Genomic DNA, 23,581 nt, shown 5'->3' on the forward strand with positions numbered 1-23,581 from the left:
TTTTCTAATCATCAATTAGCCTTTCAACACCATTAGCTAACACAATGTAGCATTAGAACACAGGAGTGATGGTTGCTGGAAATGTTCCTCTGTACCTCTATGGAGATATTCCATTAAAAATCATCTGTTTCCAGCTACAATAGTCATTTACCACATTAACAATGTCTAGACTGTATTTCTGCTTTTCTTTAAAAAATAAGGACATTTCTAAAAGTTCCATTTCCAAAGTTTTGAACGATAGTGTATGTTATAGTTATATTGAAAACAGACAATGATGGGGTCATTTTTATTATTTTTCCAGCTGTTTATTGCACAGTTTAGTTTAAAAACTTATCAGAAAGCAAAGCTTGACTCGGCATCACCATCTGCTCTGCTACATGTGCGGCATACAGTACTATTGTAAGAAAATTGTAAACAATAGATTCAGCTTTGCTCTGTTGGACCAACAATGTGATGAACCTATTTCTAAATTACCCCTAGTTCCTTTTTCTGTGTTATATTCTGTAAGATAAAGTTTTGATCTCAGTGTATATCAGACAACATATGCGCTGCCATTACATCACCAATATATCAATGATATCATATAAAACATGTAATAAAATGTAATATTAAACAATGAAGACAAAATTGTGTTAAGGAGTTATTAAGAGAACTGAGGTACATAAGTAGCTGCAGAACTTCATAGGTACAACTGCAACTCAAAACACGGCAGAAAATTTGAATGGACTTTTGACATAATGAATGACATGAGAGAGAAACTGGAAAAACAACAACCAGTCTACTGGCTTGACCCTAACATTACAAAGGGGAACACGGATTAAAACTAGAAACAGGGTGACCTGATGGCCAAATGATAAGAACACAAAGGCCCATTTGCTGATGATGGGATGGCTGATAATCAGTCGATTCCCATCACATTTGTTACGGTTCCTTGTGCAAATGCAAACAAGCTTGAGGCACCAAGAGACAGGTGAGAGCTCATTTTATACTGCAAACCGCGACAGACATATGAAAACGGTAAGGCAGGATGTTCACATGTGAATGCAACAGTACGTAGATTGTAAGGACAGCTGCAGCACATAAGAAAAAAGGAAGAGTATGCAATTTGGAATGCAGCCCAGTTGTTTGTCCACCACTAAAAAAAACACAAAGAAGAAGAAACAAACTAAATTTTGGTCATCTATGAGTGAAAAATGAAGAGAAGTCTTGCTCTGGAAATCAGGAAAGCTGTAATAAATCTATCACGTCAGCTGATATTGGTCATATCTCACGCTGTCCGGAGGCGAAGACAACAAAAGAAGTCAAAACAGCTGATCAGCCATGCAAGTTAAATGCATCAGAACTTCCTTCCTTTGATGTGTTTCCACCTCCCATTAGGGGCATTAAGTCTTTTTATTTAAACCCAAAACTTTTTCACAAAATTGAGAGAGTTATTTGAATTTTTTTCCATTTCCATTAAGTTTTTCTAAAGTGATACTTCAAATCACATCCATGTTTAAACTTGGTTTTCATTTCTCCATCACCTTCACACCTGTAAAGTTTTGGGACTGCATTTTGCACACTTGCAATGCCATCGTGTCCACAAAACCTGTTCCCATACAGACACACGCCAACTCAAAGCTGCCTTTGTTCCAGTTCCCACAACAGTAGCTGCCTCCTGGACCAAATTTAAACCACGATGACACACCAACAGACTTACAAGGTGAAAAACACACCAGCCTGATAGACTAAAGAGTCTATCAAGAAACACTTTCAGATGACATATGCACACAATTTTCCTCCATTTCCATGCGTTTAGAAAATTGGCTTCACGACTCGTAACACAGTTTTGACTATAATTGTGCAGGCTCAGTTGTAATATGGTGCGCATAATTGCAAAGAAGATGAGGCGGCAAGAATACAGTAGTGGCAGAAAATGAGTTTTTCCAGCTTCACATCTGAAGAAATGACACCAGCTACTCAAACCCATCCTCGCGTCCACTCATAGCAACGCTACGATGCTGCAGTGAGAGCTCCTTGCCACCGTGGCTTCACTCTTTGCCCCCTTTTTTCTTTTTTGGTCTCACGTTCCTGGTCTAATGAGCTCAATGGCAGGGTGCACAGACAGCAGCTGAGCCTCTCTACGGTGATTACGCCTCATCAGTGCTGCCAGACCAGCGCAGGCTCATAGACACGCTCCTTAATTTGCAGAGGTGAGGCTATGGGTACGTGGATGAGGAGGGAGGAAGAGGTAGTGATGACCCCGGGAGTGTTTCATGTATTCTTGTTATCACAGAGCAGAGGAGGTTTTTTGTCGAAACACTATTGAGCTCTTCAGGCCTCCCGCTGAGGAGCTGAATTATAGTTCAGCTCTGTGCACACATGCAGGTAAAAGATAACGCAGGATGACAGTCGGGGTCACAGCGCTGCCTAAAAGCCCCAGACAGGCTGACGGGGGACGCCGACAGCTGTTGGCAGTTTTGTCGCTGCAACGCTTAACAACACGGAAACTTGAATTCAATTCCGGCATCTCGGACTTGCTCTCAGGTGGGAAGCCGGTGAGGGATCCTTGCTGGGTGGCTGGTTAGGAGGCGGAATAAATATTATTCCTACAAGATGCAGCCTTCAACTTCATAACCAAACTACCAAAATGCAAATATAATGCAAGCCTGTCTGAAACGAAGCAGAAACAAGTGCTGACATCTGGTAAAGCGCATAAAAGTGCACATTCTTTATTAAAACTACTGTTTAGCTTTCCATAGCTGCATCTGTCAACATCTCTGCAGTGTAATGGCAAAAAAAGAAGACTCCAATCTCATACATTTGCAAATTAACCCCTTGACGCCTATTGTTGCAAATTTGCAACATATACCTGTACTTTCATTCAGACTGCAGCTGAGACAGTGTATCTATTCCCCCAATGCTAGCTTGTGCATATTCAATACGTACCTCGGAACCTTTTGCAAGCACTGGTTTCTCATAGGATCAGTCGGCGTGGGACCTAAGTATTATATATCTGGTATTATTTATCTACAGTTATCATCAAGGGGTTAAACTACGCACCCAGTTTTTTTTATGTGTCCCATCATTTGTGCCTAAAACAACAGAACGTTTCAATCTGAGCACCTGATAAAACCTGGAGAACTTCACCAGCAGCATGTGTTCTCGCTTGGAAGTGAAAAGACGGCACCTCCATGTGTATCCGGGAGGACAGATGGACGTCTAACTACAGCACATAAGGAAATGAGTGTTTCCAAACTGGAAGAAAAATGCGTAACACAAACAACCCTCCTCTACCGCTTAATAGGCAAAAATGAAAATATACTAATTTGACAGTAACAGATAGTAGTTTCACAGTGGCAGTTTTGCACACAGTCGCCAAGCTTTTAACTGGAGAGGGGGAAAAAAAAAAAAAGTTGCATGGCAACTGACATGCACACAGACGGCAGCCATCACCATAGCAACCCTAATGGTACATTATATTCAAATTCATTCACAAGGACATTTTGGGGCTCAAACAGAACTGAGGAAAAAAAAGAAAAGGAAAAAGTGAGGAGATTTGGAAATTCTCACTCACCGTGGGTAGAATAAGAAATCTGCTTATCTCTGGGACTTTGTGCTTGCTTTGTGTTTGCGGTCCTGCTGACAGGCCCCCCGGTCCCCGCATAGTGTGGCTGGAGACTAGAGGCCAAAGACAAGGTCACCCGTGACGGCACAATGAAATAAACCTGTCACTCCGTTGTTCTGTGGCCACCAGCCGCAGGGATAACAATGCTTTTAATTTTGGACTTCCCTCTATTCTGCGGTTATGTATAGGGGCCATGATAGCGGGCTGGCTGCTTGCCCACAGCGGCTGCAGCCTGAGAGCTTTTCCATAACAAGAACAGAGGAGGAGGAGGGAAGTGTGGGAGTCGACGATGACGGTGTGAACCACACTGTTGTGCTCTCACAGTCAACTGATAACCGGACCTCCAATCACAACTGATGTCCCTCCAGTTTCAATGCTACGCTCTCACGCTTTATCTCCCGGGGAGGAACTGGACGAGCTTTCAGGCTGAGAAAGCAGAATAAAGAAAGGTAACATGCGGGAAAATACAATAGACTCTCCAGTAGAGGAATAATACTGCCGTTGCAAATTTACCGAACAAGTTTAAATATTAATGTTATAACCCAGCTGTCTAGGGGGAAAGAGAAAAACAAAAACAGGGAGGTGGATGCCGTTTAGCCAGAGTTGAAATTGGTTTCCTTAATAAAAAATAGGTAAATAACACAAATCACCGCAAAAGAAAATGAGAAATTAAAATAATATAACAAAAAGAGGAGTTCTAGTGGAAGTTTTAAACATGCTAAACTAACTCGCCTTAACAAAATAAAAGCTTTTAAACCAAATTTAACCCATCTTCATCACCAGTCTCATTTCAAACTCGGAGTACATTGAGGTATGAAGGCCTCATTTACAATATAGCCGAGTAAGAGAATAAAAGATGTCAACACACAAACAAACTATTTAACAATGAAATTAAAAGGCAAAGTTAGTAAAATAAAAACATTAATTGGTGCATTTAATTTTTAAAAACACATAAATCTACTAAAACAAGCGCAGCTGGAGGTTAAATACGATGGAAAAAAAATGTAATTACCCAAAAGGCAATGAATGAGTCCAACATTAGACTGTTTTACAAGTTGTTCCATGTTGCAGCTGCACAGTGAATAAAAATGGATTTCCAAATTCAGCAGTGAAATCTAGCCATTTGAGCTTGTGTAGTAAAGGCCCACATTAGAAGGCATTAATGAGATGATGCAAGAGGGTAAATAAAACAGAAACTGATCTTACTTGATCGATTCAAAACAAAAATACAAAAGGAGTATCACCCCTATTTAGTGTCCAACACTTGTACAACTAGCATCCAGGTAGACAGTAGCGTCCCCCATACCTCCTGACTGAAGGCTATTTCACAAATTCTCAATTTATCTGGTTTAGTTAAATATTAGAGTTAAAATTCTACAAAATCCTATAAAATACAAATTCCCCTGACTAAATCATTTTTTCACATTTAAATACAAACCCTATAAATCAGCCAAACTACCTTCACCTGAGTACGGTAGTGTCGTTTGAACAGAAAAATCCTCCCTTGACCTTCCAGCGTCTTACAGCTGACTTACAGTAGGAATCACGATGTGGTTGGATGAGCAAAAATCTGCAACCACTGGTGCAGAATTCAGCGCATCAAAGCTCCAGCTTGGTGTGATCTCAGAAAGTTTAGCTCCATTTTAAGTTGTGCAATAACCAACTTCCCTCAGCCCTGCCCTTCCACAGCGACCCAGGGGACATGCCCGCGGAGAGGGCGTCCATTTTTCCTTTGATGTTGTTTTAGCCTTTGATGGAAATCGGCAAACAGTCCCTGATAGCGCTGGGGCTGCAGTCTTGCTCGGTCCATGTGTTTCTTGCACATGTTGAGTTAACCCCATGTTGCCGACTTTGCAAAACGACCACATCTAAGATTACGCCTTATTGTAGGATTACCAGTATGAACAATTCTGTGAAAAAACAAAACAAAACAAAGGAGCGACTCAAACACTGACCTGTGGAGCTCTGATAACTTAATCGTCCAGCCGGGATACACACAGAGCAGCTGAATGATTACAAGTATTGATTGGATGCAACAACAGGCCCAAATTAAATGCAAGAAGCGAGTGCTTGGAGCAGCTTTCCAGGCATCTTTCCATCCCTGCAGGCAGCCACGATGCTGAGTCACTGTGCATACATGCATGAGTGCTGTCAGCTGTGGTCCTGGATGGTTAACCTGGTGGGATGAGCTGCTGCTGCTGCTGCTGCTTCTGCTGCTGCTGCTGCTTCTGCTGCTGCTGCTGCAGTGTCATGGAGGCCGGTGGAGGTTGTGCTGGTGATCAATCAGCACATTCCAGTTTCCCCATTTCCATTTGTCTCCAGGCCCTCCTTGTAATACAGCAACGCGCCAGCCATTAAAAGAACATTAGGGTCCCAGCATGCCGTTCACTCTGACTGTAAAGTAGTGACACATCACTCGCCTCGTCACAGCCGGTCACATGGTTAAATAACAGCAGGAAACACTGCTGCACCGTGCATGTGATTGGCAAAATTTGCACAGTATTATCCTAAAAAAAAACAAAAAAACCCCCACAATTTCTTCAAATAATGAAGATCTAAAAAAATTGCCCTGTTGCTGTAAAATGACATTATTTGGATTCAATTGAGCATAAAGATCGACTGCAGAGAAGTAGATCTTGCTGCCTTCTTGGTTGGGGAAGCTTTTATTGACAATTTAATTTAATATTTTGGTAAATCTAACCTGACTATAAACTTAAAATTCCCTTTCAGTGAAGAATTATAGCAGCCTGGTTCTACTCGTCTGGATTGCTGCCTTTACCTCCAGTTTTGCCATCGGTTCACATAAATACCAGGTTGTGCACATTGATGCCTGCTTTCCTGCTCAGAAAAACATGGGCTGTGCTCTTGTGCAGAAAAATTGCTGTATTTAGTGCAACTACTACACTAAAATAGGAGCAATTGTCCACATATAGAGGTTACACAGGGGCAACCCGACTAAAAGCAACTTGGAAATCAGCAAATTTCATCAACATAGGAACATTTTCTAAGTTGCTTTTTAAGTAGGTTGGAATTATATGGTGAGTCTACTTCTGTTGCGCTACTAAACAGAACATCTACATGTATTGTGATGTGAGAACTCAAGAGAAGCTGTGTTAAAGGGATAGTTCAGTATCTTTGAAGTGGAACTGCATGATTTGCTCATCAATTATAAATGTTTAGATGTTCAGATTTGCACAAAGTTTGGAGAAGCTAGTCAGACTCACCAAATGTACACTTCAGGTATAAGCCTGTCATCTCTGCTGTACATTTCATTCCCATTTATCCCCAATAATATCTCCATGTTACCATTTTCATAATCTACTTTACTGCAAAAAAACAACAGCAACAACCTCAGAGCTGGCAACCCTCAAGAAATACAACTTTTTGCAGCTTTAATTTGTATGAATTAGCCATTTTAATGGCAGCACTAGCTACCAATCACAACAATTGCCCTGTTACCATTTTGAGGGACATTGGTACTGCATCCTGGGCTGAGTTCTGCCAAAGACAAGTGTGATTTGTTTGAAGAAATACAAATAAACCAGAGTGTTATTGTTCTCATTATAGCAATAATCAGGTACTGTCAGATCATTCTCCTGTGCGGACACAAAACTGCCTGGTCAAAGCAGTGCTTGGCTGTGGATAGGGACAGAAACACAAGGTATTTTAGTCTAATAAAATAATAGGTTTCAGCTTAAGTGTACACTATATTTAGAATATTTTTTACTGCTTTACCTTGATGTCAGTCAGCTGTTTCAAGCAGTCAACTGAAGCTTTCATATCGCTGTCTTCAAAGCCACCAGACTCCTTTGACACAAAAAGTAACTTTACCTCTCAAACAACACCGCTCTGCCACCAGTTAGTTTGTGTTGTTCTGTGACGTTTAGACATATTAGTTTGGATCCAAGTTCACACAGCAGCAGAGCAGGAACTTCCATCAAATTACAGTTTTTTCGATTGAGTCTGCCTCAGCTTCCTGACTGAAACTGCCATTTGATGGCAAGGTTAAGTGGTGAAGATACTCTAAATATAGGGTACTCTTAAATTGATATTGATTTCATTGGATGGGTACATTTGTCAGGTGACTAAAATAGATTTTACTGCTGACCCGTTCTACAGTGGTTCACTTTTTGCCTTCTATGCAGGTCGTGCTGTCTGCTTCTGTGATCTACTGTAGGTAAAACACTGACTGTGGATGAGTACCTCATGCAATCTCACTTCAGAGAAACTGAATTATCCCTTTAAGTTAGGACGAAAAAGCTATATTTGCAAATTTTTTATCATAGTAGGATTCCTGGTTATCAAGATGTGATTGAACTCTGCTTTATGCACAAAGAGAAGCTACACACTAATCTACAGTTAAGAAAAAAGTAACTCCAATAGGAGATTTGCCTGCAGCTTTATATTCATACAATAAGTTCAGATTCCTGCATTATGCTTATACACTCACTGAGCAAGCTGTCAGTTTATATCCACATCTTGGCCACACTCCTGAGGTAAACATACTGTATATGTCGGTACTGAAAAACCAGGACAAGATGATGCACCTGTCAATAGTCATTAATGTATAAAGCAGCACTGCACTGCACATAAGCAGAGACCTACTTCACTGTGTTACTGCAGATGCTTGCGAGATTTTTGTTTTCGTTTCTCGAGCTCACTTTGATGCCTCATTGCATGCCATGCACGCCAAAAACACAGGACCTCGGCTTCACGCTCACTTCACATCAACAATGAAGGAACTTGCCGCAGCTCTCACAAGGATGAATGAATTAGAAACTCGTTGAGTGGAGAACGCCCACTCAGAACGAGCAGAGCACCTGTGCTCAGGGGCGAGTGAGGAGGAGTGGAACAGCATCGGCGGCCTCTTCATTACTCAGCACACACACACCGAGCCAGGACCAATGACTAAAGCAATTCATCAGAGGAATCGTGGCCGGAGCCCTTATCTGTGGGTGTGTGAGCACATGTGAGACACAGACAAAGAGATAAATGGTGGCCAACTAGAATTCCTGCCGATTTGTACAGCTGCACCGGAGTCCATTTACAGGCAGAAAGTTTTACAGAGTGATTTTCCTGTGCGCCTCAGAGTGGTTTTAAAACTTCTGGAACAGGTCCAAGTCGAGTTTAAGTTCTGACAATGTTCAGATTCTCTCTAAGGTCAGTCCAAGTCATGACAAGTCAGAAACTGATGTTTTGGGTTATGTCTGGCACACACAAGTCGAATTCAAATCAAGTCATTTTGTTTAGTTTAAGTCTTTGTCATATCAAGTCTCAAGTCAAGTCTTCAGAGAGCTTCTGGAATAACTCAAATCTCACAGAAGTCAAGTCCTAAGTCTCAAGCCAAGTTCTTATTAAGTGTTAAATCAGCAGTCAAGTCTTCATTTGAGTGTTCCACATAGTCAGGTCTAAATACAAGTTCTGTTAAGTCTCAAATCTCAAATTGGAAGCATGTCTGAAATATGTCAAATCTAATCCCAGGCAAGTCGGTGTTAAGTTCTCATTTTGAGGTAAGTTCACTCCCAATCTCAAGGCTTCAGGGAGTCTATTCTCACAGCAGTTAAGTCTGAAGTTCTAATTTTGTTCACATAAATCCAACCTGACTCCAGGTCTCAAATAAGTCAGGTCTCATGTCGAGTCAACACTTTTTACACCACTAGAGAAGGTGCCAGACTCAGGCAGCACTGCATCACATTGCGAAGTCATTAAAACCAAGGGAAGGCCAGACTGTGTGACAGGTTCAGACACTGTGTAACACACACCTGGTACAGAGAGTGAGGCAGGCAACAGAGCCCTTGGGAAGAACCGGTGACAGACTTGTTATATCACCGGAAAGAGGACACCGCGGACTGAAAAGACGGCGCTTGGAGTGATTGATGGAGAAGTGCTGTCGGTGGATGGATTTGATTAGTGTTTCGGCCGGACCTGACAGATTTCAGCATGCAAGAAACACTTTGCTGGTGGCGACTCTGCGATTCAATATTGCAACGTTATCATAAATACCAGCAGTTTTTGAACCTTAGTTTTCTTGTATATTGGTCTCCTTATTTTCCTAAATGTAATGTGTGAGCAATTGCATACCCAGAATTTCCCAAAGATTCTGTCTGTCTGTCTGTCTAGTTGCGCATTTGTAGAGTTTGAGAAAGCTAGATGAGAAAATTAATACCACTCTCACATCTGTGCAATTTAATATAACACTACATCCAGCAGACAGTTAGCGTAGCTTAGCATTAAGACTGGAAATAGGGTAAACAGCTAAGAAATAACCCACCACACAAATCCCAATTTATCTTTTTAGACTTTCCTCTGGGGATTAAACAGTCAGGGTGTCAGTTAGTAAGCTTTGGAGGAGCTTTAAGGTGGAATTTGTCACCTTTGGACAGCATTTTTTTCTGTTTTATACTAAGCTAATTGGCCAGTCGATTTAGATTCATGTTTAACAGACAGATGTGAGAGCATTTTATTCTTCTCATCTAACTCTTGGACACAAAGAGTCTATCTATCCATCTATCTAGAAAGTGAGTTTGTATTGGGATATCAACTAAAACAGAAGACATGGATCGAGAGAAAATTTGCAAAAATCCAAAGAGTCAATTCCAACACACTTCAATATAGTGACGATAATACAGAGATAAACTCTGAAACGACACCTAACACAATATCCAATTTCATCTCCCATAAAACCTCCCGAACGGATGATATTTGGCTTTTTTTGTTGTTGTTGTTGTTATTTACGTTGCGCAAACACCTGGAGACTTGGAAGACTGGTGATACCTGCAAATCTCTGCACAGGCTTTATTCCTACTCTCCTGAGAGTTATTGAGCCAGGCAGTAAAAGGAACAGGCATTGGGATGCAGCTCACCCTCGCCACTGTCTGAGTCGTAAATATCCTCACCTCTATCTCCATCTCCCTCACCCAGTCTCTCCCTCTTTCTTCTCTTCGTCCTTACGTGACCCCGACTGACTGACTGACTGCTCGGCTCGCTGATGATGAAGAGTAACGTGAGACTGCAGTGTCCCGCTGTGCTTGTCACAACCGGTGAACAGAACTGAAACGTACCGTCGCTGCAAAAATAGGTGAAAAGGGCTTTAGGTTGACAGTTGAATTCACCACACTGCATTAGTCTGAGCCACAGTCCAGGACATGCATGAGGAAATCTGCAGCACATCCCCACTGGAAATAATCATAATAATGCAGCATTTTCCATCCTAACACACCCCCCTGAATATAAATATTTGATCACACATGAGATTATGTGATCGTCCTAATTGCTATTCATGAAAATTTACATAAATGGCATCTAAATGAAACTGCATTAGAGCTTTTAAGCAGCAACTTTCACATGGTACTGTTCTACAGGATTCATCTGCATGTTTTTCTTTGTGGCTCTGCACTAATGAAGCAAAATGAGCTGCTGTGTCGACAAAGTGCCGCTTATTGGTTTGTTCGACAAAATAAAAAAAGAGGACATGATGGGAGACAGGATGGGTCAAAAGGCAGCATGAATAATGCAAAAATCTTTTTTTACAAGGTTTCTGATCAGCAGCCTTGAGAAGAAGCGAATAATCAACTGCATTAGGGGCTGAGTTGCCTTATCCAGCTAAAAACATCACTGGCCTTTTTTTTTACTCTTTAAAACACCAGGGGAAGAAAAACATTTGATCAAAGCCTCATGTGTGGCTTCTGTCTCACAGCCAGAATCCCTCCAGACGGTTACATCTCACGGTGCGGCCGGACCTGACAGGCCAGCAGACAGATTGATATGTAAAGTCTGTCTCTCCTGCTTTGCCACATTGATTATTGGACCGGTGCCGCTCGGTGAGGCCACGGCGACGGATAACAAGCACATAATCCTCCATGCAATGGCTGTCAAAGATCTAAATTTACACCAGGAAAATAAGCTGGGAGAGCTTTGATGAAGTATCTGACCTAATCAATCACAGATTTTATCACCGCTGGATACACACACCTCTGCACCGCTACACACTTCTAAAGCTTTATTGAGAAAAGACTATTTTCAGAACCGACTTGGACAATAATGTGAGTTTGACTGCAGCTTTTGATGTAACTTCCTCGACGGCTGAGACGACCGATTTTGTCTGTTTGGTGATAACTTTCCGTGCTGTGTGTTCTCCCCGTCTGGCAGGCTGGGGATGATAGACTAACTTTGCATAAGAGCACGGCTGACAGAAGGAGGGAATGTAACCGCTCTGTAAAAGTGATCTCCAGCAGCAGTTCCAACACGGGGCGAGATGTTGGAGAGTAGCCTCGAGCTGTGAGGCTTTTCTTCTCCTTCATCTCCCATCGCTCGCTTTTATTTGCTCCCCACTTCTTTAATGTCAAGTCATGCTTTCATCCGAATAAGCATCTTCCTCTTTCCCCCCCTTTCTCATCTTCACTTCAAACGTCATGCTCAAAGTCCCTTGAAGCAAAGAGGGTGTTTTAAAGCCGAGTCTGGAAGCTGAAAAATGACGAGGAATAATTTAAAGATTTCCAACCAACATCTGCAGGAGGTCTCAACCTTTATTATGATTTATTAATGCTAAGGGTGTGCCGCATGTGTGCAGATACCGACACTTTAGCGGGTCAACATATGAGACTGTACTGTATTGTTTTCTAGTTACAGGACCAAACAAGCAAGTGTTCATGGATGTTAATGAGTCTGACTTCAGGTCGGCACGAAACAAAAGCTGAAAAATTGCACTTTAGTGTTTAAAGCCGCAGTTAATTAATATTTTTAGATTAACAATGCATCAAATTACAATGTGCATCATGGAAATGGGTGCTTATTTAGTAACTGGTTCACTTTTGCTGCTCTCAGAATAGTTTTCAGAAGCAGCAGGCAGCTCAAAAGCTGTAAAAAACACAACATATGCCACTTTCTGCACACAAAATTAGCAGCTAGCTATTGAACAGAAAGCTAGTGGATTATTTAAGAAGCAAACAGCCATAAATTTCCTCAGAACCGAAGAAGAGGAGAGTCGATACTAGACTGGTGGTGCACAAAAAACACAACTCCAAATGCATGAAAGTGTTTCTGTACGTCTGCAGGATGTGCAATCAGCAATTAATTGCAAAGAGTTTCAGCTTTATTGGCTTGTGTTTTCATATTTTTCTTTTTCCTTAAAGCAATTTAAAAAAATCAGTGGAGCTTCAACTAAAATGACTTGTTTTTTTGCTGTTTCTTCAATGTGGATAGAATTATATAATGTGCACATTAAGATTTATGTTTCACCAGAAGGCGTATAAATGTCATCCTGCAAACATCAGCTCACTAAAGAACTGCCACTGAAAAATGGCAGAAAAATGACAAAACTGTAAATAAAATACAGATTGATAATGGAAAAGGTTGACTGAAATCAGATGAAAAAAATCAGGATCCTTTGCCCTTTACTTGCATAACGAATGACAGTCAACATCAGGAAATGTTCTGTTCCTCCTTGTGTACATCTGTTGACCACTGAATTTCCCTGGAAAGCTACTCTGACATCAAGTGGAGAGAAATTTCTTTTGCAAAGGACACACCTGCTCTGCTCCTCCTCCCTCCTGCATTCAGCCCAGCAAGCATCTCTGAAAGCATTTTCAAGTATTTGGTGATTTTGGCAGACATGTTTACATGACTTGCAATTTCAATTCAAAAGGACAGCTTTATGAAAAGAAAAGCAAGAAGATGAAGTGCGGAAAAACTTTTGATTTGCAGTGCAAATCTGTCAGCGTGTACCGGGTTGTGTGTGTCTAAGTACGGAGGCAGCACTACATCAGATTTGCTGTAATTCCTGTGACGTGGTTGTCGTCCATCTGACAGTCCATCTGCAGCAGGTCGAACACCTGTCACACCTCACTGTCTGTCAGAGAAGGTGACGGCCGACCTGCTGGTGGTCAAACTGCCCTTTAGGGCAAGCTGACATGATTGAAAATACCCACCGGCAGAAACGGTGTGACTCAGCTGGAGAATCAGCACCTCATCAAAATGTTCAACATGAGTCAGTCCATATTTCTCTATTTTCCCAAAGGCTGAATCACTAAATGTGTTTGGCTTTGCACTAACATTTGAGCGGGGCATTAATATGAATTTAGTCGAGCAGAACCGGTGACTGTACACACACTTTAAAAGTCACAGATCGACATTGTAAGAGAAGAGAGTCACTTTCTCTGAATCAAGTGCTCGCCTTATTTTGAACTTCTGAAATAATTTTTGCACAGTAAAGGAGAGAAGCTGAAAATGCGGGACGGAAAATGTTCTGCATCTCAAGAGGAAGAAATACGCAGACGGGTCTTTGAATGAAGAATTTACATACAAGATAAAATAAGCCTTTATTAATCCCACAGCATATGGATAGTGCAAATATAGAATACAGGGACATCGGTGGAAAATTAAACAAGATATATGCACAAGTTCAGTTAAGACTGTACAGATTCTCCCATATGTAGGAATTTAAATGTTGCACAGCTTCCTTTGAATGTGGAAATTTATCATCATGTCATCATCATGAGGAATTTATTATTAAACAACAAATCTGCACCTAAACTGCCGATTGCATGCACAACTTTAAAGCCTGCTTTTTGACACGCTTTGTTTTCCATTTTTAGATTACCTCTGTTTATGTGCCAAGCAAATGGTTAGCAGGCTCCATGGGACGTCCCATCCGATCCCATCTTAGTGTTCAATCAGTTCCCCGCTCTGATTGGTGAGGCAGGAGGTATTTTTAGCTGCAGACGCTTCTCCAGAGGTTTTTTAAATTGAGACAAACAGACAAGCCGACACCACAACAGAATAGCATGACACAGCAGCAGCACTGCAACGCCAAGGGTGCTGTCAGCCGTCGTCTATCCTCGCAGCCTTCCAGCGGGCGTCACGGTTACCACAAGGCCTCCCCGAACGCACCTTTTACACAGAGCAGGTAAACTGTTAAAAGACCCTTTGTTTGGGTGAGCGAGAACACAAGTGAGCATGAGGCTTAGATGCAAACTTTTGGCCCAGTGACAGCAGAAGCGCTATTAGAGCACTGCAGCACAACCGCTGCAACATTAAGCTGAGGAGGACCATTTGTCAAAGTGCTTCCCACCAGAAGTCCCTTCTGTGACGCTGTTTCTGAGGAGATTCGTCCCCAGATTTACAAGAAACCGAACTAAAACCATCACATCCAGACATCCTCTGCATATGAAAGAAGGACGGCGTTTGCATTCAAGCTCAAATGATCCATGTCATTTAACAAAAAGTATCCTGCACGAACAGGAAAGCTATTTTAATTGCCCTGAGGGGGAGAAATTAAAAATGTAGCAGTGCAAGATGAGAGATGAAGGGTTGTGTCTTCTGGGCATGAGCCAAGTCCTCATCTTCTAAAATGCAAAATAAGAAGCCCGGGGTTGAACCACTATAAAGGGAACAATACCACAAACAAGCTTAATCCGTTCAAATCAACAGAACGTGTAGCAGGGCGGGTCGTGTGCTTATTTCAACATGCTGGAGGGCGAAGGACAAAAAAACAATTCTGGGCATTGCGTCAGGGTTGGTTTAAGTCTGAAGGGACTCCAGTGACTGACTATTACTATTAATGCTGCAACATTCTACAGACTGTAACGCAATGAAACAAAGGTTGTAAACATGGGGGTTGGTAACCAGCATGGAGTCGTTGTTCAAGCGCGTTTTCTGCAAACATATGCTTGACAGAAATTTCATAATCCACCCAAATCCACAAGAACTCCTCGGCAGACATCCATGCGCAATCGAGAATTTGCCCACACCCCACATCTTCCAGGAAAACAAGTGCTTGTAAGAGGAGATTCTCCATCATTCACACCTTTATAATTGAAGTAGCTGCTGTTGGACTTTTGGAGGTGCTTTGATTCGAAGGTGTTTTCCATCGACGGAGCCCAAACACAGCAGGAAGTTGCAAATGCACCAGAAATCCTGTGCCATGTCCGTCTACTGTGCTCAGTACAGCTGGGGAATAATCACATTGACACGCTGCTACAGTCCAGAGTGAAGTCTTTCTGCTATATATCCTGGAAAAAGCGCCAAGTCACAGCCAGCCTTTCACAAACATCCACTGGAGTTCAGTGTGTTTTTCTGTGTTTGACATGAGGGACGTCTGGATAGCAGACTGATGCAAATCTATTGTCGTATCAATAGAACCGGCTGTGCTGCCACAGCTGCATCTGCCATGGAAAACATGATGTGGCCCCTAAAAGAAGTTGTGAGAAAACTAACCAGACTAGAAGTAAGCAGAAACATCATAAATTCGTCTTTTATTGTGAAAAACTCTGAAAGTTCACAAAATGCAAGCAAATGGAGACTGAAGTGAGGTTATCTTGTCAAAAATACAGATCCAAACTATAAGAATAGACTTCTACATAGGTTCTCCCTTTCGTGCCAAACCTCTGGTGTGTTGCTGAACTTTTCAGGGTCACAACCCGAAAACATTGTGAAATACACACCGATTGTCTTCCACACCTGATACTTGAGTAAAACTGAGGAAACTAAGGTAATCATGAAGGGAAAAAAAACTCACTTAGGAAATCCTCCTAGATCAAAACAATGCTACGATTTGGAATTTGAAGATGTAAGTGAGCAAAAATGTGACAGCAGCCAGTGGAATTTACGCTTTCCTGTAAACGTACTATCTAATGATCTTACTGAAAGGATCTATTAACCACACGAGAGCCACGTCCGGAGCAGGTCAGGAAACGAGGGCCTTTGTCACATTCCACAAGTTAGACACAGCAACCCAAGAATTTGCATTGCAAAGGAGGAAATACATATTGTCGCCACTGCGTCTCGACTCTTCCTGTCTCAAATCACGGATTGCAAATGCAGCTTCTACAGAAAGAAGCAACACACACACTCCACAGAAACTCCAGGACATTCCTGACGCTATGCACACATCCCTAATTTCACCTCCTGACGCAGCCTCTCGTCTGGTGACAATGGCAGGAACGAAAGGCAGTGGGGGGAAGGATGTTTTTTTGGGAGGCGTGTTTGGAGCGGGGGGTGTATTGTACCTCGTTTCCTTCAGCGGTGCAGCAGAGGCCGTTGAGAGCCAGCTGGGACGAGCCAACAAGAGGAGTAACATCCGTACAGAACATCCAAGGTCCTGAGATTTCCCGCCGGGCGACGACCACGTGCAAGAGGGAGACGGAGGGAGAGATGTTGTATTGTTCTCCTCTCTCTCCTCCCCCCCTCCTCCCTGAATCCCCCACCATTAGTGAGGCGGATTAACTCCAAGAGCTGCTGGTCCTGAGTGCGTCTGGCTCACACACACACACAGACACACATACATTGCGTCAATTAGGCCTCCTCCCAGTGATTTAGGCCGACAGACGAAGGCAGATGCACGCTGCAGAAACTAAACAAGGACAAGTGGCCTGAAACTGGAGAATTTACTTATGGATGAGCTGCCCAATTTCCCCCAAACCGACCAGAGGCATAATAAGCCGGTTACGCTGAGACTGAAGGGCACGTGTTGCAACACACAGATACTCAAAACATGTCTGGGTTGTGAGGGATGAATCTCGGTTGCTTCTATGCAGACACAAGTGAAGCATCTTCTTCAGGAGAGCTCGGTGATTAAAGAAGCCGTAGCTGGTTTGGAGCTGGACGTATAAAATTGGCAGCTGCAGATGGAATGACTTAAACCTGAATTCCCAGCAGCAGCTGTGGGACTCGTGTTTACCTGGAGACGATGGAAGATTTGATGCCGCGAGGACCTGACAGGGCTGACATTTTAAAGTGAGGCCCTACTGAGGCCTGTCCAGTGGGAGTCTGGTTCTAGAGGAAGGACATGTCGGAGGGGCAGAGTTGTGACACACTGGTTGGATTAATATCACGGAGCAGACAGCCTCCCACCGTGCAAGTGTTGTTATCAAGAAAGCAACAAATTATAAACGGCAGAATCTGAACAATCTTGCTCGCCGACGGCAAAAGAGAAGCTTGAGAAGAACTCTTTCAAAGAACCAGATTCTGTACATTGTTGGTCACTTGAACGCATTCTCTTGCTTTTTAATCACAAAAGATTGATGGTCTAGAGGATGTTTTGGGTCATTTTGAAATGCAAGGACACTGTATCTAAAGCACATAAATAGAGTTTACTACAAAGAGAAGCAAATTTATTGAATCAAAGGAACTTTCCCAAACACAAACACATGAAAGATTTTCAAATACAGTATTTTTTTCAACTTCAGAAGTGATTTAGATGCAATAAAAGCTAATTATTATTTTAAGTCTTGATAGAGCTGCTCGTTTATTGAGTTATTCATTATTAAAGACCCCAATCTGGTGAAAACCAAGATGTTTCTTCGCACTGCTAACATGTCCATATGGTGTTTTTTTTAAACACTAGAAATTACACAACAGTCTGCATCAATCTCAATGAGTTTTGACAACTTCTAATGAAATTATGCTCAACCATCAACCTAAATTGAGTTACTAGCATTAGCATTACCTCTTTAATCAACTTATTTTATAATTATTTAATGACTGCCATCATAAACACGTAAAAAAAAAAAAATCAGCTTGTAAGAATTTATCCTTTACATTTATCATTCTTATGCACTAGTTTGCTAAAGTGAAGGGTTAGATGGCCAAATTTCACTGCTAAACATAATTAGCATTAGCTACATACAGTAGTAAAGCTTATTCCATCAACTGTATTTGCAAGAGTAGCCTAAACTCTGTACAAGAATCCAATGTTGGTCACAACACAATGGAAAATATCACCAAATCATTGCTTTAGTGGAGGATAACTTGATGTTTTTGTATCATATTTGTTTAACCTACATGTCCTCTAACATACCACCTTAACTGTTCTGAAATTGTCCTGGCATGAACTCACTAAAGATTAAGAAAAATTAGGGTAACAAGCTAATTTTAATAAGTTAGAGCAACCTGAACATAGTGTTGAATCAACTATCACAGACACTTGAGTTTGAATTACGAAAACTATCAAGTTGATGCAACTACCAACGTTATTATGTTGACCCAACCCATCAAAATAATGTTTGTAGCTTGAAAGGTTTACTAAATCAGTAAATTAAAATGTTTGTCTTGCAAATATGCACTTAATTAAGTGGTGAGAATAGGAAACTGAAATTGTTTTATAGAGTGTAAAGGAAGAAAAGGAACAGAGCAACATTTAAGTCATTTTAAGAACTTCTAAATCAACTACTTTAATCCGTGGATATGAATTTAAGGAGTTTAATTAATGAACAGAGAGAGAGATTCAGATGAAAAACTGAGAAATGCTACATTCACAACTATTTTCAAGAGCAGTGGTGAAGATGTTTGTTTTTTCTGACCAACAGTAAAAACCCCAAATAGTTTCACTGCACAAAGACAACAAAAACTGAGAAAAGCAGCAAACGTTCCCCTGAGAATCTGGGACCAGTCGATATTCAGCATTTTACTTCGAGACAAGAGTTTGCAGGCAGGCTGGCAGCTTTGTGATATTCTTATCCACAGTGGATGTTCACATCACATAACTAACAAGATCCCAACGGTGCAATGGCATAATAGCATCTAGAATATCTAAATAGATTATTCAAACTGGCTATTTTATAACCAAAACCAATAAGTTTAGTGCTGAATTCAGTGCACTAATCTGCAAAGGAAACCCAATCCAACATAACCACAATCAGAAACCTTCATTTCCAAAGATTAAACATGTTGTCGATCCCTAAAGCCTCCAATTACACACAGCCACGCTAATATCTCAGCGCACGAAAATAATCCTTATGTAACTGGGCTGATAATTGCTGCTCTGCTCACAGCGCCAGACTCAGCAGCTCTCCTAACAAACTCCATTTCTCAACCTTCCACCACACCAGGAGCACTGCAGGGACCACAGGATTCACGTTGAGCAACACAGCGACTGCAATTGTTTGCGCGGAGGTTTGATGTCGCATTGAGCTTGGTGCAAGAGGATCAAGATCAGGGTGTAAGCTCCTTAAAGGAACGTAACTTTGGCCTTGTTCCTGTAGGTGTGAAGCAACCTCGACGTTTAAAGAGCTTGATGCACACACAGCGTAAGAAGCTTTAGCTGCGGATTACTCTCAAACATGCAACATCCATCAAATGTCTCTCACAGATGCGTATCGGAGAACTAATGAAGCAATCAGTGCAACCGCTCAGCACGCTAATTACCAACTGTAGCCCGCGATGCCCACCGGCAGCTTCTCAGAAAGAGTGTGTGCGCTTGTGTGTCACTTTTTAAAGATGCTCTCCAGGAGAAAAATGCCTCAGAAATAGACGTTTAATTACCAGAGGATGAGGAGCTTTGGTAGGATCGTGCCATCGCTCATGGCTGAATTAATGAATAGGTAAACAGTAGAGGAACGGGCCACACTCAGCATGGTTTGGATGAGATCTGCAACAACACCACACACACATACGGAGTCAGCAGCGTTTAATATTATGGATGAAATGGTGGTTCAACGCCACAGTAGGCTGGAGATGAAGCTGAGGAGAAGAGCTGAGCTTGTGGGTGATTTGTTTGGCGAGCAGTCCGTGATGAAGCGATAAACCGCAGACGATCCCCGCCCCTCGGTTCCTACATCAAACAGGTGAAGGAATGAACGACATGAAGAAAATGATTGCTCTATTTCATCAGAGAAGTGCATGAGATTATCATAAATCATGGGCGCCGTGATGACAAATTAGAAGAAAAAGCAGGAGAACAGCAGCGTTGCGTCTCGCTGCAGTAACTGGAGGGAGGAAGACCATTTTTCATTTGATGGTTTGATGATAGCGGTGGCGTGTGCTGTCCAGTGAGGGTGATAATTTTAGAAGATCCTAATTGCATAACCAGTAATGTTTTTTAAAGCCTTTCAGTAAGGTCCAAAGGTTTGTTTTTCCAGTTTCAAAACATGTTTCATTTGTCAAATCTGCTCTGATTGTAGAGAATTTTATTCATTTTCACTCATTCATTTTACACTTTTATTTACCTGTTTGTGAATTACTTTTACACATTTTGCTTTTCCCATTTAAAGCACTTTATGATGACATTGCTATGAAAGGTGCCATATAGATCGCATTAATTGATTCATGATCTTCAGATTACTGTTCCTTTGCACAGGCTTTTTTGATGTCATATATTGAGTTCTGGTAGTGATTTGTCGATCACCTGGTTGCCCCACCCTGAAACACACCCTGCTTTATCTTCTATCTTACTCTAAATGGGAGCATAATTTACAAAATCAACATTATAGTGTATTAAATGAGACTTCAAACTAGTGATTGAGACCATAAAGTCATTAGCAAAATGCTTACCGAGTTAGTAAATCAAGTGAGAATTATAGACACTTTCTCATAGACTTCTATACAATCTGACTTCTTTTTGCAACTTGAGGAGTTGCCCCCTACTGGCCATATATAAAATATACTTTATTAATTCATTATAATTATATTACTCTTAATTTCATATATTAAAAATGATGCACTTAAATGCTGCTGGTCATCAAATTAGCCTAATTTTATGACCTGGTGTTTAAATTGCTGTCAGTATCTCATCTAGTTCTTATAATTCTCCGCAATCTGGGTTTAGAGCTTTTTTCCTCAATTGATTGAGTGTTTGAGTCCATAAATGTGAAGATTTTTTGTATTTCTGTGTTTTTTATTGTAATAAACTGCACATCTTTGCTTTCTTTTTGGACATTTGAAGGTCTCTGTGAAACCATGACAGCCAATTTTCGCTATTTTATCGACCAGCTGCCTAATTGACTAAAGTGTCAGCACATTTTTAGAAGCTTGCAGAGCGTGGAGCATTCAGTGAAGAGGCTGCTCAGTACTACTACAAATAAATGGATGCAGCATTAGTCTGCTTTGTTTCTGTTGCATCAAATTTGATATAGTGGCAGTTGAGATGTTTTAGAACAAGTTCAATCGCACCAGTACTTAGTGATTCATTAATACAAGGTTGTTATTTACTCTCTGAATTTACAGTTTTGATTAGCGGGAGGCATTTCAACACTCTTCCAAGTGGTTCTCATCAATAGAGCCAATTTTTGTTCATGCTGGCCTTATAGTTGTTGAGCTTGTACTCGCTAAAAGTGGGGATGTTTCGTCAGGTGGGAATTTTGTGTTTTGTCCAACAGCTCGCTTGCTTCCAGTAAAAACAGCAACTATTGTCTTTATCGCTTGTTGAAAGAATGTTCAGCTCACTGCTAAACATAGCCGTGCACCTACACACATAGCGAGAGCTGAATAGTGTGAAAAATAGTTTCCCAGAGCACAAGATGATGTTTTCAAGTGACTTAATTTCCCCAATTAGCTGCCAAAAACACAAATATGATATAAAGAAATAAAGAAAAGCAGCGAAATCTCACATTTGTGCGATTCAGTGCTGAGTTTAAACCACCGAGCAGAGTTGCAGAGACACAACCAGCAAAACAAACAAAAAAAAAACTGTGCCAGACAAAATGAACGTCAATGGCATCCCAGTGGCCTGTTTACGGCTATCGTAGTCAAATGTCAGATGCTCGGCCCTGCAGGGAAACAGGAGCTGGCTGGGAGAGAATTTGCAGGTGTCTCAGCCTCCAATCACTCTGCCGCCTCTCTTCTGTGTGATGTTGGACATGGGACAATATGGCGGAGAGAGCAGCACGATCTATTATTAGTGGAGGAGTGAAGAATGGAGCGAGTGCCCAGGGGAAGGCAGAAGAGATGGCCAAACCTCACTGACATTATTTTAAGAGTTGCTGTGGTGACAATTTCTGCAGGAGATGGGTTCTGTACCACAGACGACAGAAGCTGTGCGTGCATCACAATTGAAAAAGCCCATTCCAGTGGTTTTGCACTTTGTTGTTGTTTGCTACAAAGCAGCTAACCATTGTGCCAGACATGCAAACCAAACTATGCATGTTTTACAACTTTGAATTCATTAAGTTAGCCAATGCCTAAGCATTAAAGTGCACTTACTACTATTCCTTGGGCTTATTCTTAGAAATTCTTCTGAAAACCCATAAAAATTGTATATCAAAACATGCGGCTCGATTGGGAATGGTGAGCTATGACTTTTGGTAGAAATTCGTCGTATGGATTTTCTAAAAATACGTAAAAATCCCCATTGAATGAATGGGAAGTGCCAAAACCCAGCCATCTCTGAAACCCTGTAGCTCTGTATTATCTTTTTATTTTACAGTAGAAACTTCAACTTAAAAGTCTCAATTTAATAGCCCATGCAAAACTCATGTATTTAAAGGGTCAACAGGATTCTGTGAACTATATGAGACTTTCAAAGTAAAAGCTCAAAGATGATAAAAGGAACAGAGCAGGGTTTGCCACATATACTGGTTATTCAAAATAAAATATGTACAATAATAGCAGGACATATTAATTTCTTCAGAATTTTTCTAGCTTTATCTACTCTTCCAGACATCCATTGGTTTCTTTCTGTTTAATGCAAATTATACTTTTAAAATCTATTCAATGTAATGTACTTACTTAATCAAATGCCATTTTGAAAAAAAAAACTAACACAAAACAGTAATGGTGTATAGAGATCAGCAATATCAGAAATGCAAAAAAGTGAATAGATGTGTTTTATGCTTGCTGTGGAGTGAATGAAGGTGCAAACACAAAAGAAGACTGATGCCAGGTGGGTGGACGACAAAGACAAACCCCTCTTCTCAATTCTCAGTTTGCACCTCCTCGGTTCCTTTCCTTGACTCCTCTGCTCGTTTCCTCCTATCAGAGAAACATGCGGAGGAGGCAAGGAACAGACACAAGAAGAGAGGAGTCGAAGCAACAGGCATTTAACAAAATCAGACATCGTTGCCTTGGAGCTGTTGTTTAAAAGTAACGGCAATTAAATATGACGTGTGGCGCAGCTGCATCATCTGTCCGTTTTTTGTTATAGCTTACTGTTGTGTTTTATCTCCGCCAGTTACGTAGAATAGTGTTTGTGACAACTTACAGGACAGATTCACTTCCAAATCAATTAAGAATATGGCATAATGTCACGAGAATGTACAGATTTGA

At 41.3% G+C, this 23,581-nt stretch overlaps 1 protein-coding gene across 5 annotated transcripts in view; it reads right to left on the bottom strand.

Annotated features, from left to right (window-relative positions):
* The window catches only part of tmem108 (transmembrane protein 108), a 61,887-nt gene that overhangs the window by 28,604 nt on the left and 9,702 nt on the right, over window positions 1–23,581 (bottom strand). For 2 of the 5 annotated variants that reach the window (XM_035944864.2, XM_035944867.2), the window contains exon 2: window positions 19,865–19,970. The exons of 1 other annotated variant lie outside the window; for it this stretch is intronic. In XM_035944864.2, the coding sequence (XP_035800757.2) occupies window positions 19,865–19,898 (34 nt within the window). In that variant the 5' untranslated portion in view covers window positions 19,899–19,970. Of the gene's footprint in view, window positions 1–3,556; window positions 3,700–16,611; window positions 16,750–19,864; window positions 19,971–23,581 lie in introns of those variants that run through there. 2 more of the 5 variants (XM_055007152.1, XM_055007153.1) reach the window with 2 other exon arrangements.

This window comes from Amphiprion ocellaris, chromosome 22 (genome assembly GCF_022539595.1).
Source record: "Amphiprion ocellaris isolate individual 3 ecotype Okinawa chromosome 22, ASM2253959v1, whole genome shotgun sequence".
Lineage (NCBI taxonomy): Eukaryota > Metazoa > Chordata > Actinopteri > Pomacentridae > Amphiprion > Amphiprion ocellaris.